Source organism: Magallana gigas, chromosome 8 (assembly GCF_963853765.1).
Source record: "Magallana gigas chromosome 8, xbMagGiga1.1, whole genome shotgun sequence".
Classification (NCBI taxonomy): Eukaryota; Metazoa; Mollusca; class Bivalvia; order Ostreida; family Ostreidae; genus Magallana; species Magallana gigas.
In genome coordinates, this window is record NC_088860.1 from 7,053,359 (window position 1) to 7,066,985 (window position 13,627).

At 32.2% G+C, this 13,627-nt stretch overlaps 1 protein-coding gene across 20 annotated transcripts in view; it reads left to right on the forward strand.

Annotated features, from left to right (window-relative positions):
* The window catches only part of LOC105330584 (phospholipid-transporting ATPase IF), a 39,556-nt gene extending 26,548 nt beyond the window's left edge, over window positions 1–13,008 (forward strand). For 4 of the 20 annotated variants that reach the window (XM_066069855.1, XM_066069870.1, XM_066069872.1 and 1 more), the window contains exons 27-30: window positions 1,432–1,538; window positions 1,812–1,983; window positions 5,464–5,511; window positions 10,327–13,008. In XM_066069855.1, coding sequence (XP_065925927.1) covers window positions 1,432–1,538; window positions 1,812–1,983; window positions 5,464–5,511; window positions 10,327–10,458 — 459 coding nt within the window. In that variant the 3' untranslated portion in view covers window positions 10,459–13,008. Of the gene's footprint in view, window positions 1–1,431; window positions 1,539–1,811; window positions 1,988–2,869; window positions 2,918–3,907; window positions 3,943–5,463; window positions 5,512–7,625; window positions 7,716–9,667; window positions 9,681–10,326 lie in introns of those variants that run through there. The other 16 variants (XM_066069858.1, XR_010708785.1, XR_010708783.1 and 13 more) reach the window with 16 other exon arrangements.
* Window positions 13,009–13,627: the final 619 nt, after the last annotated feature.

Sequence of the window (13,627 nt, forward strand, 5' to 3'; positions counted from 1 at the left end):
GAAAATTCGGGAATTATTTTGGCTCAGCCATGTTTTGACGTGAACCTTCAGTGAAATACTGTTATGACACCTGCAATATAACTCATTTTTTGTTATCGCAAAATCAACATTAATAAATTGATTAATACTCATTGTGTTGTGTGACTAAAAAAAAAATATGAAGATATCTTCTCATTTCAGAAAGTTATGAGCGATTTTTTAACACCACGGTGTACACGGTGGCCACTGATTTATGAAAATATGATCAAAGTTATACTGTATGCATTTACACGGTGTTTTGATATTCAGTGATTTTTTGGTTTTAAATTGACAAGTGATGTATGAAAATGTATAAAATGACGCAAATTAATTAATATCATGTGGACCCTAGAAATTATGTCAGCAAAAAATTCAATGACCCTGCCTCTGGGGGGTGGGGTAGAGAAAACGTCATTATTTCATACAATTTATGAAAATGGTGAGAACCTTTGTCCAAAATAGCACGGTCTTGTTCTAATCTAACTAACATGAGTGATACATCTCAGCTGTTTTCCGCTTTCGTACCAATATTTCTCAATTTTGGACATAAATTGAGCATTTCTTACTGTAACACAAGGGCCTAAACAACCGATTTTATTTGAAATTCACACCCCGTAGAAGATTTTGTTGTTTACGACGATGAATACTACATCGTATTTGATCTGCTGAAAATTTTCCGGGCAGTTTAGACGGTCCGATCTATTATAAATGGGTCATTGTTTTGAGGCAGTAGAACATTTCAGAGGAAATGTGGGCTAATTTTGTATGCATCATTAAAAACAAAATAAGCGTGCTGCTGGCTACAAAACCCCATTGTTTGTCATTTTCCGTCTAAACACGCTGATTTAATACCTAAAACACAGGTAAAACAATTTTTAACATAGCAAACCCGTTTTCCTGCAGGTTGCACTACAGTATTAAATTTTACTATATATTCTTACCAAAATTGCACAACTTTAGATACAGATTAAAAATTCAAAACGAACTTCTGGAAAAAATCCTCTTGACATCTTTTTAAACAACGCTTCATTTACAATTTCCTAGCAAAATACACACGTGCATCCAGCAAGGCGTGAGACTTTGTTTACCTCGAAGTTACACATGTGCTTGAAAATCAAGCCCGGGCCTTTTCACCCCCCTCCGGAAACAACACGCATCAAAAATTCAAATGACCTCGCATTATTACAAAAATGGAATAGTTAGACCTCTTACACATTGTTTTTCAGCTCATAAAAAAAATCAGCTCCTGTCGCGTGCGGAAACGCCCCGAATTCAAGGGAAAATTCGGGAATTATTTTGGCTCAGCCATGTTTTGACGTGAACCTTCAGTGAAATACTGTTATGACACCTGCAGGTTTTCATTTTCCCTCAGTATACATGTATTGAGACAGGCAACTTATTGTTTTTTGACAGCTGTGCCTGGAGACGTACTACTGGCCCCTCCCGATGTTCATGGCCTACGTGATCACGGGGGTCGGCAATGTGAGCATGACTCTGCTCTATTCCATGTTGATCTGGCCGTGAGTATTCACTCACTCACACTGCATTCCTTTGAAGTAGTTATAGCTGTAAACTTATCAAGGAATCTTTGATCTGTTGCATTGCTCCTAAGTAAACATCATTTGGTTAACCATACAATATCTGTTATATACAGATGAATATTTTTTCTGATTTTGATTTTTTTTAAAAGTCAAATTAGATTTCTTGATAAAATGCTAGCTTACAGAAAATGGCTATTGAAAATTATTTTGAAAAACACCTTGTCCATATGGTTCATGTTTCTTCCCTCCCAGGTCGTTCATGCAGACTCTCCAGGACTTCTACAAGGTGTACACCACGAGTCTGTCTAGTGGTACCGTGTGGCTCTGTATTGTGGTGCTCGCAGTCATTGCCCTTATACCCGACCTTATCATCAGGGTGACCCGCGACACGGCCAATCAGGCTACAGAGTCCACCACAAGAAGGGTAGGTAAATATCACGTAGTCTTAACTTTAGTTGTTCCTGCTTTATCTTTAGAAGCTAGGCGATTATCTCATTGCAGGACTTGTTATATCATATGCGATCATTCAATATTACACAAGTGCGTAATGTGTTTTACATTAAGTAATTAATATATTCATTACCACAGTGTCTTTTACAACTGTGTAGTGTTTCATTATATCATTTGATTATTAATGTGCCTCTAAACATCCTTCAAATTCAATATTTATAAAAGTATTTTATCATATGTTGATTTGATTTTTCTGTCAAATCATACTGAAATATTGTCATATTTGGTTGTTTAATTTGGTAGCTCAGTGAACAAACCACTAGACTACTGAAATATATTAATTTTTTAAATATCGTAATTTTTTAGCTCTAACTTGTAATTTAATTCTTTTTTTTAAATATGTATATGCAAAGCATTGCACCTTAAAAGATTTAACCAATTGAACTTTTTTGAAATGATAGGATCCTTAATAAAAAAAACTTTCAGATCAACAACCCCTTACAGCATTAAATGTAATACATGTATAACTCTTAGATTGAAAACAACAATAAAGTATTTATGTCCATGCATGAAAATATTGTTGATATAAGTTAATATAAGTGCATAACTACACTGTAGGTACAGTCAAACCTTGTTATCTCGAACTAGATGGGACTGGTTAAAAACTTTGTCCTATCCATTGCATTTGAGATATCAGTGCTCAAGATACTGGAGTTCATTTGTAGAAAACAAAAATGTTAATTTAAATACATGCATTATAATGTCTGATTACATTGTTTTAACAACTTTTTTGTGCCATTTTTGTGCATGAATAAAAATAGGTTTTTGTAAAGTATATTCATATCATTCTTTTATTACAGAAGATGTTTAATGTATGCTATTATAGTCTGGAATAAAAATAAGTTATTGTAAGTTGGTTTAAGTATATTTGACCTCAATCACTTTGCCTGTTTCGGTATGACCAGTATTAATGGATCTGACAAATAATAACTGCTCTGCATGACATTTTTCTACCAAAAAAAATTTGAAAACAAGACAACAAGCCCAATAACAAAAAAAATCATTCTGTTAATATATAACCTGTTTTGTGTTAGTGTAGTATATATTCCATGTGATTTCCATATGGAAGAACTTTACCTTATGCACTTCTTAAGGTCAATAATATCCCTTTTTACCTTACAGAGGAGAAGCTTGATTTCTAGACATAAAAATATGTTGGTAAAAAAATACTCTACCTGCATTTTAGTATGAAAGAAAACTAAAATTTAATTGAACTGTACTACCAATATGGTTGCAAAATTAATCTAAAAATTAATACATGTACCAGATAAAGATATTAAGTATAATGAGCATTTCCCTCACTAATAAGCTCATTAATGGGAAAGTTTTGAATCTCTAGTACTGGGATAGATAAAAATCCTCACACTGTGGAAAATCATCTCTCTGTGAAAAGAAATGCTATTAAAATCAAAAGCAGATGGTGTTTCTGACAATTATATAGGATTTTCACTTCTATTAGGTACATAATGAAAATATTTTGTATTCGGCCTTGTGATTGTTTCTTGAATGTCTTGTGCTGTATCATAAATGTTCTACGGATGGGTGTTTAAAAACATCTATTGTGTTACAAATAACTGGTTGTATCCATATATATATATAGCAAATGTTGGTTATTCTGTGCATGAACTTCTGAATAGTATAGCCATTTTAATTCTTCAAGAATTGCTTACAATGACCAGCATTTCCTTTGATATTTAATTTCTATTTAAGAGTTTAGATATTACAAACGAAGAATTTTAGTATGGTCATTTTAAAGAAAAATGTAATAGACCTTTTCTATAAGATAAAAAGAAAAGTTGTGGCAGGGAAGTTAAAAAAAAAAAATCTCCTATCTCCAGGTAACCACAGAGTCTTCATAAAAGAAACTGCATTTGTAAGATCACTACTGTGGAATCATTTTTATTCATGGGGGTTAATGTTCTTAGGTAACCAAAATTTTCCTGGTTTGTGGGGATGTTATTTTGTTGGTAAAGTAATCAGGATAATTTTAATTGATATTAAACAAATGATTGTGTATTGGATGTAAATTAATGGGGAACTAGGCAAGGATTACCCACGAAAGCCACGAACATTGACCCCCTACGAACAGTGATAATTCCACAGTATTTGTCATTCATAATAAAGCACGAAAGAACGTATTAAATCAATTCACATTGATGCTTTGATGTTTCCTCATGGCAACCGCAGTTGTGTAAGATCTGTGAAGATTTTGTACGTGCATGCTGTATTTTAACACTGCAGGCACAAAAATGCATTATATGCACCCAGTATGAGATTGTTATTTATGACTAAGACGCAATAAATTTTGCACTTTATCCTGCTTTATTTTGTATACTGGTTTGCTGTCATTAATTACAAACGCACCTCGTATAATTAATTTGAATTTCATAGTGGCAGCGTTTGGAATTAAGGGCAGATTATTCAGTCATCCAGGCACTTTATTTTGTAGAGCCAGCCAAATGTGTTCTCCACTTAACTATTATATAAGAAATGTTCTATATTGTGATAATTTTCAATGCACTGAAATTACATGGGTGGAGAGAGGAAGAGGATTTTAAACCGGTAAATTACTGGTTTGGGTCTATTTTCAATAAATGACTTTGAACCTGATTTCTCAGTATCAGGATGTCCTCATTGAAAATTTTAAAAAAGGAACAACTAATGGTTAGATAAATCAAGACTGTTATAATTCAAGGTCAAAATTTATCTTCTTTTTTTTTTTATTGAATGATTGCATAATCATTCATTTTTACAGTTGAATTTACATGTATGTTAGCTTGGTTGAATAATCTAACTGAAATTATTAAATTATTTATCAAAAATGTCTCAAGCAGAGTACCAGTAATAAAAAGAATAGACAGACAGCTGCAGCATTACCTCATAAAACACTTTATTGAAATATAAGGTCACAGCTGTTTTGTCAGTCAGGGAGACTCCAAGCATTGCCTTGTTGAGCATCTGCATCGGCGGGCCCTAAGAACAGACGCTCACCTGTATGATTACCTTGGGCAGACTACAATACAAAGTCAAATAGCAAACATTTAAACACCATTGGATGTGTCAAATAGATGCTGATGTTGCAGGATGGGCAGGTGTCAATACAGTATCCCTTGGTTTTGATGCTAATTGAGCTTGGGGATTTGCTGAAGGCCTGGTCCATAGGGGTGCCTTATCTTCGTCCTAGATGCCCACATATCTTTTTAGCTTATAATTGTATGATATGTTTTGGTGAAAAATATATGAAATTGTGTTTTTATGTGTACATACATGTATGATTTATGATGCTAGGGTGGTGGAATATGTACTTGTTGTGTAATAATGGGCAGTACAGAACATTCTCACACTCAGTAACTTGTCCTGTATGTTTACAGTAACTTGTCCTGTATGTTTACAGAGGAAACTTCTGTGGTATTTGTTCCTTCCTTTCTCCTTTTGTAAGCGCGTAAGTTTGACCTTTATGCATTTGTTTCTTCAATTTGCTGAATGCCGATACCCATATTATACTATTAACACATGTCAATGCCATGCCAAGGCAATGTGCTTGAGAACATTATTTGCACTTAACATATTATATTGGCCAATTCATAATATTATGAAAATAAGCATCTAATTTTGCTTTCAACAATTATTTGAAACATGTGCTCTTAATTATTTTCAAAAAAGAAGAATGAAAGTTCAAGGCTAAAACTTGACAGAGATCAACAAATTATAGTGAGTTCATATAGCTGGAACATTAGCAAGGTTCCTGTGTGGTAAAAACAGCTAATGATCATGTATGCTATCATATTGCGAGAGGTTATTTTTATTGTCAGCGTTGAGCTACCCACTATAATTTTGGGACCCCTGGAACTATTTTTGAGTGAATTACACACACACATTCAATGCTCTCTGTTGCTATCAAGTTATCACTTCTTGTATGCAATTCAAGTGAAAAAGCAGAACTGCTTATATTTTGTACAGAGAAATATGAGCTAAAATTGGATGATATGTCTTATTACATTTTGTATACTTTCCAAACTCCTATGTTCACTCTATTTTGCCCAACTGTCAAGTACTTGTTACTTTTCTATGAAACAATATGCTTGGGTATTTTAATAATTTTATTTTAAAAATATGCGGATGAATTATTTACCCTACTAAAGGTTTGATGTTTTTACCATTCATGTGGGGTTTTTTACATGGTTTTAAGCTTACCATGTAAGTAATGTAAATTAACACTTTACCAATTTGGTGCACATCCAATTTTTATTTATTTCTTATTTGCTAGAACGTATACATGTATATAACTCTCAGACTTTATAATTATCAAAATACAATGGGTGCTTTGATGCATAGAAATAGATATGGCTTAATTAATTATTAAAATAGATGCTTTTTATGTGATGACAATCATATTCACAAGTTCCTGTCATATGAAACTGTCAGTTTAATATAGTGAAGTTTTACTGATCTCTAGTTTAACTTTTTTGTTCTTGCTTTTTTGATAGCAGAGAAAGGGGCTTTCATTAGAGAATATTGGCCAGTATTGATGTTAAGTGCATAAACTTCTCCATTTGATGGTTCCTTTGGGCATGCATGGTTTTAAACAAATCTGCATATAATCAGGAAAAAGATCGTAAAAACTTGCATATGTGTGCACAAGGAATGCAAAGAGCAATTACATGTACATAGAGAGATATGTGTTAATAACATCTTGTAACATAACAATGACAGAATATAAAATCATGAAAGTCGGTGAAAACCACCAAACCTCAAATGAATAAAAAGGCATCAAACCTAGCTTTTCAAATTTTTAAGAACTGCAGACAGGACTTTTTCTTTGTATATTGCTCTACACACTGTAACTTGATCCTTATCTTACAGACTGATAGAATGTTTTGGAATTTTCTTTCCCAGTCAACATACCATTCTGTTTGAACGATATGAGACTCTTGTGTTTTCATTTAATAATGAAAATACACAATACTCAGTAAGTGTAAGGAAGTTTAATTAAAGGCCTGAAATGATTGCATAATTTGATTGGTAAATTTGATTGGTACCATCAAGTAGTATATTGCTTATAGCTTTCTTCTATTGCAATTAATTAACCTAATTAATATCATCATAAAGTGAATGGAGCTGTAATATACTTCAAGAAATTAGTATTGAATCTAAAAGCAATCCCTGTGCAACAATTAAGACTAAGTGATGATCAACTATATCACATTCAGTCTGGTATACCGGTAACTCATCCAGTGGCTGATGCAAGCTAAGTAGTATGCTGCTTGACCAGTTTATTTGTCCTTGCCAATTGTTGCTTTAAATTGCTAGTTAAATCATCATTTTCAACTAGTATACCTATTTGATTTTTTCAAAATGTTTGCCATATACATTATTTATAACATATACATTTTTGTTTATGAAAAATGTTAACTCTTAATTTTTTTAACAGCTAGTAAACATGCATGACAGTCAACTAGCGATTTAGTTGTGAGTCTATGGGTATACTAAGAATGCACCATATCCAACTGTTTTGACTGGACCTAACCCTCTATGTCTTGTGTGATTAAATTGTAGAAGCTGCCAGCCGATAAGCTAAGCGTTTCTTTCACTAGGCGGTCAGGGACTCTTACTCTGTCTCAGGTGGAGTTAGCGGAGGACTTTTAGGTATACTTCCGTGTTGTCGTAGATTTGGACTAACTCTGCAGGATAGACCACCGCACCATTGTTAATGTTTCCAGTATTGTGTGCTTTGTTAATGTAGCTTTAGATGTTTGTTCACAAACTAATTTTGTTTCACTTTAATAATTATTATTCACTGAGTTCCTTTTCCACGAACATGGCTGAAGCATTGAGTTCATGATTTTTTAGTTGGCCCTAACTGATTTGCAAATTATTTTTCTTATGAAGACTATAATTTCAAAATAATTTCTCTGTTAATTAAACATTAATTAAACATTTACCTATTCTTTAAAGTTTATGAAACAATTAATATTGTTCAATTTTGAATTTTGAATTTTCATTTGATTGTCATGATCAGAACTCTTTTCTATCAAAAAGAAATTTAGAAAGTTTGAAATTTAATTCTTAGATTATTCTACAGCTTCAACTAAATTATGCTCTAATTTATATAGTGTCACAATTTAAAAAATAAATAAATCAATCATTGCTATAATAACAGAACTTTTTAGAACCATATTATTTCAACAATAACTTTCATTTTAGGTTAATTAACACATACTACATGTATCATAATCTCCATGGACGTCAACATTGAATCTTCTTGAAGTATTTCTTCATCTCTCTATATACGTGATCTTAGTGCAGAAGAAGGTGTGATAGTATGAAAAACTTTGTTCTGTAAATGCAAAAAAATGAATGATTGTGCATTCAATGCATATGGAATATATGTACTTTGCTCACTGAATTATTTTTAAAAAATTTTTGTTGGAGTTTTTTTTTCAAAAAATAATTTCAGAGTAGCTAAAGATAAAATGTGTGATAAACATGACGTACGTAGCAGAGATTTGGTTGATTCATGATAAAGTTTTTTATCGGTATATATTGTACACATCCTTTTTCTTTTGATATAAAGTAGTACATTTCTGCTGTTTCTAGCAGCCACTAGTGGTATTGTAAAATATAGATCTTACTTGTTTTTAATTTTAGCCATTAGTTTTATTGGCAATTATGATTGTATCTAGAATAAAGGACAAGAAAAATATCCATATAAAGGCTCAATGACCCATGAGAAGACGACCTCTTTCGGATAAATAATTCAGATTATATTACTCCTGCCTGTGTATATACATTTTTCTAGTTGCCAAATTTTGCTTCACTTGATACAACATAAATCTAACTTTTTTGAAAATGTGATTAAGATTATAACATCTTTTGGAAAAGAATTATCGCTAAAATTATATCTAGCAAACCTCTGAAACGGGGAGGATATTGGTTCATAGCTGTATAACCAGTGACCTTCAGTGGGTAAGATTAAGTTTTTCAGTTGGTTGATTGTTGCCATCATTCCCAATAAAATAGCATTCCAGAAAAAGCTCCTGTGTATACACCATCTGCACAAGTCTGACAAACAGCAGATGCCTTTTAAGGATATCGCTGGCAGAGATGTGGTGCAGTGTGTGAGCTTATTTGGTGGCCAAATGAACCTGTTTGTTAGGGGAAAAAAGTGTTGGTTGGCAGACGTGTCAGCTGAAGATGATCAAGCTTTTGCAATCACCATGAATCATAAGATTGGAAATTGTTATGACAATATTAAGAGAACTGATTACTTTGCTCAGTTGTCAAAATATTCTGACAAAGTCTCCGTTAGTTAGACTGTGTCTGATTAGTTCTTGGTAATGCCACAGAGGCATTAAATAACATTGATTTTTGGAATTTTTTAAACATGAATAGGTTCCATATGAAATAACTTATCTTATTGCTTGGAATCTTTTTTCTAATTTTCATTAACTTGAAAACTTCCTGCATAACATGTCAGATAAACTGAGATATTGGTAGAATCACTTAGCAATTAATGAAATAAATCTTATGATATTACAAATGATGAGTGATAGTTTCCTGAACTTAGCATTTTTTGTTGTTGTACTTTTGGCTTGCAGAGGGATTTGGTTGGTGAGTTGAAATGTTGTTTGTCTGTGTGTGTCTGACTGAATTTTTTCAAATGTAGTGGAATAAAACGTCCCAAATTACCATTATTGGTGTTGATCATTACACCATATTAATATACCAGATAATTTCATATGAGCCAAGGCTAATGAAAATAAATTACATGAATACTACTATGTCTGAAGAGATGGGTCATAGTCCTACCGTTGTAGAATTATCTGATGTTGTCTGCATAAGATAGCTATAACATTATATGCATTTAGGGCGCTGTTCTAGATGGTATATATTGAACATCTGCCTTTGTCTTTGATAAAATAATCACTAATACGAGTAGACTACTAATTCTAAAACTGTTTGCACACATTGCATCCCACTTTTGTCCTGGTAACGGGGATAAATTTATAAACATAACTGATACAAGTAAATTCTTGACAAAATATGATAAACAGTCGCATGTCATCTTGGACTTTGTAATCCTAGAGGCAATTAAACTCACAAATTTATCACTTTAAGCCAACTGATAAACATTCAACTGATAAACATTCAGAGCTTTTTTCTGTTTTGGATTACAATAACGTGTAAATGGCTCTTTCTGGCTGTTAATCAGCGTATTACATTGATCTGCGTGTCATTTAGCATTGATCTTCTGTAGGTCCACTCTGAGTCCACAGTCCCATTGCAGCCCCTCTCTGCCTACAGCACACAGAAGTTCATCCAAGGTCATGTTGCCGAGGACAGGTCACCGGTCATCAAGCTTCGCTCCGTATCCAACACGCGGCTGTAACTACTGATTTTTAACCCTGTAAAACATTTAAACGAATAATGTGGTGCTGATCTGTGAAAGTTTTGTTCACTCTCATATCTTATTTAAGTATATGTACATGTATTGTGTGCTTATTTACATGCAGTGGGAAAATTCAATATATTTTTCATCTATATTTTACTATTCAAAGTGCCATTCTTTTTTAACCAAATACATTTAGTACTATTTTTTTTGCAGGATATATAACCCCTTTCTATTTTTATATATAAACACACACACATGCCTTTATTTTATAAAATATTTAAAGAATATTAAACTTATCAAAAACAAACTGTAATGTTACAATGCATTTTTTTTTTAATCATAAATAATTATGAAAAGTGTTTTTAAAATGGTGATAAATCTTTCAGACCATTTGTTTATTATTGATATGCTCTGAGCAGTCTGCCACAAAAGGCTTTATTGGAAACCGTTAAACCGTGCAGTATATGTGTCAAATGAGACTCTGGCGTAAAGGCTGCTGTTATATTGACCATTATAATGTTGGATGACTCTAAACGCCAGTGTCTTTTTTCATTGGAATATTATTTACTATATACTTAAAGGCACTTTAGATCTAGACTTTGTGTTAGGACTTTTTATATATTGAAGATTAGTGTTCAGCCTAATAGGGGTTTTTTTTCAGTCAACGAGTCAATTTTGTTTTGGTATTGGTCTACCGTACTATTGTTCTTTATCTACAATATTACACATGTGTTACAGATGTGACATACTCAGTACATGTATTACACATGTGACAGCAAGAAAACAAGTGTTCAAAACTTTTTGATTGCCGGTTGAGATAATTGTTGATATAATTTTGTTTTGAATTTATTTTGCAAACAAGATGTGCTTTAAGTTTTACTATAGTGTGTGTTTTTGTTACAATGAAACCCAATGTTTACACGCTGTTTTTGCATTGAGAATCAAAGAATTCATATCGTTCCTAATCGTGGTCTGTGATATTCTGTACATATATGATTATCATGCATGTTTCTATGTTGGAGAGTGTAAATGCATTACTGAAATTGCATGTATACACTTACAAAGAATTTGATATGTCTATGCAGTAAGTACAATTACATGTATGTAAATATTTTATGTAGAGATTTTGTTTTGAAATGCAAGATACTTTAAATCAAATATATTTTTTTTGGTTCAATAAGTTGATTTGGAACAATCAAACTAGAAGTTTTCTATTGTGCATTTTGTGCATGCAAGTCCCAGTGTTGTTAACTTACGATTTACTTAATTAGACGTTGATTGATATGACATGTCTTTGTCACTGTTCTCGTCGTTGTGAGAAATGAGAGCAAGGAGAATTAGAATAGCTCATTATCTGACAAACTAGATGGTCTTTGTTCAGTGAGAGAATGAATTGTGACTACTAGGCAGAATGATAGTTTGATGGAGATGCTTAATCAAGATTAATTTTATTTTCAATTGACAAAAGATTTGATTTTGCAACTGATGCTTCTTTTATTTCAAATAGTGTTTTGATTTGTAGTAATGGTAACAGTGATAAAAATTATATGTCAGTTAATAATACACATATATTCAGTGAATTTCAGTTTTCTCTTCCACTATGGTATTTATGATAGTTACACAAGAAATGATGTTTAAACTCTAGATAGTGGAATTTATAGCCGTATTATAATTTCTAAATAAATATTCTGCCATACTTATTGTATTCAAATTGATTAATGAAAATATTGAATTCCAAGTTAGTCTTGATATTGAATGATTTTTGTTAGACCTATTTTCATGTTTGCTGAGTTAAGATTGAATGTGTTTTTTCACATGGATACATGTTGTTGTTTTTTTTAATTTGATTATATTTGATAGATGACCTAGTAGTAAATCTTGAATTTACCCTTTCTTACCATTTTATTTTTGTTATCTAAATTTAATGCAACATGTACAGCACCCACAAGTAAATATGTGTATATGTTTTATACTATGTTCCTCGATTTAAGTAATAAAACTATATGTATGCTAGGATATGCTAAAGAAGAATGCCTTTTGGATGTTGAAAACAAATAACGTAAAATATTGTGCGAGCATATATTGAGTTTATCTAAAACACAACATTAGGCTTCTTGTGGTCTACTATGATTGAAAGTGACTGTCCTGAATGATTGTACTATGCTTTAGCTATTTGATATTTTGAATATTGAAAAAACAACAACAGCAACAACAAGAACTAAAACTATCAGGAAATTCAAACTTTTTATTTCAAGATTTTTAGATTAACATGTAATTTCAAGAAGAATTCTTTCAAAAAAAAGAGTGCACAATAAACAGACTTCTGGAATTTGCAAAAACTAAATCAATCAAGAAATCCTGATTCCTTTACGTTATTTGGTATCTGACTGAAATATACCTCCCTGTTCTAACAGTGCCAATCCATTCATCTTGTTTATCTGTGAAACGAATGTTATTGTGCCTTTATGTTATGATTTATATTATTATTTTCCAAGAAGATATGATATATTTTTCAATCAGTGTAAATAAACTTAACGAAAAAACGCATTTGCAGTTTACTTGTATTTATATTGGGATGAATCTGTTGAGAAGGATAAAATGAAAGAAACGTTAGGACTTTCTCAACTCTTTTAAAAAGTATCTTATGTTTGATGAAGCCCTTCAACCACATTTTTGGGAGTTGATTTTAATCAACTCTCCTATGCAGTTACTCTGACAAACCGAAAGTGAAACAGTGTTTGGACCAAAGCACAAATCATCGCCGCTGACAAGACTTAGTTCTTGAAAATAACTTATAAATACGATAAAATGTATGCTAAAGCATTGTTTTTCAAGGAAACCTATTTATAAATACTTTGAAAATAGTCAGATTTTAAATGGTACGAACAATTTAGATATTATTTGTAGTCGTATGTATTCTTACGCCAGAGTTCAATATAGTCTCGTTCAACTCGACGCTCGGCTGTCTCCGTAAATCTCCGACAAGCAGAGAGTCTCTCTTGCTTAAGCTTGTCGGAGATTAACGGCGACAGCCGAGCGTTTGGTTGAACGAGACTAGAGTTCAATATTGCTTGGATCCATAAATTTTCCAGAAATATTTCTATCACTGATACATAGTTTGATTGAATTAATTCTATCTTTAAATATTACTTAACATGATTTATAT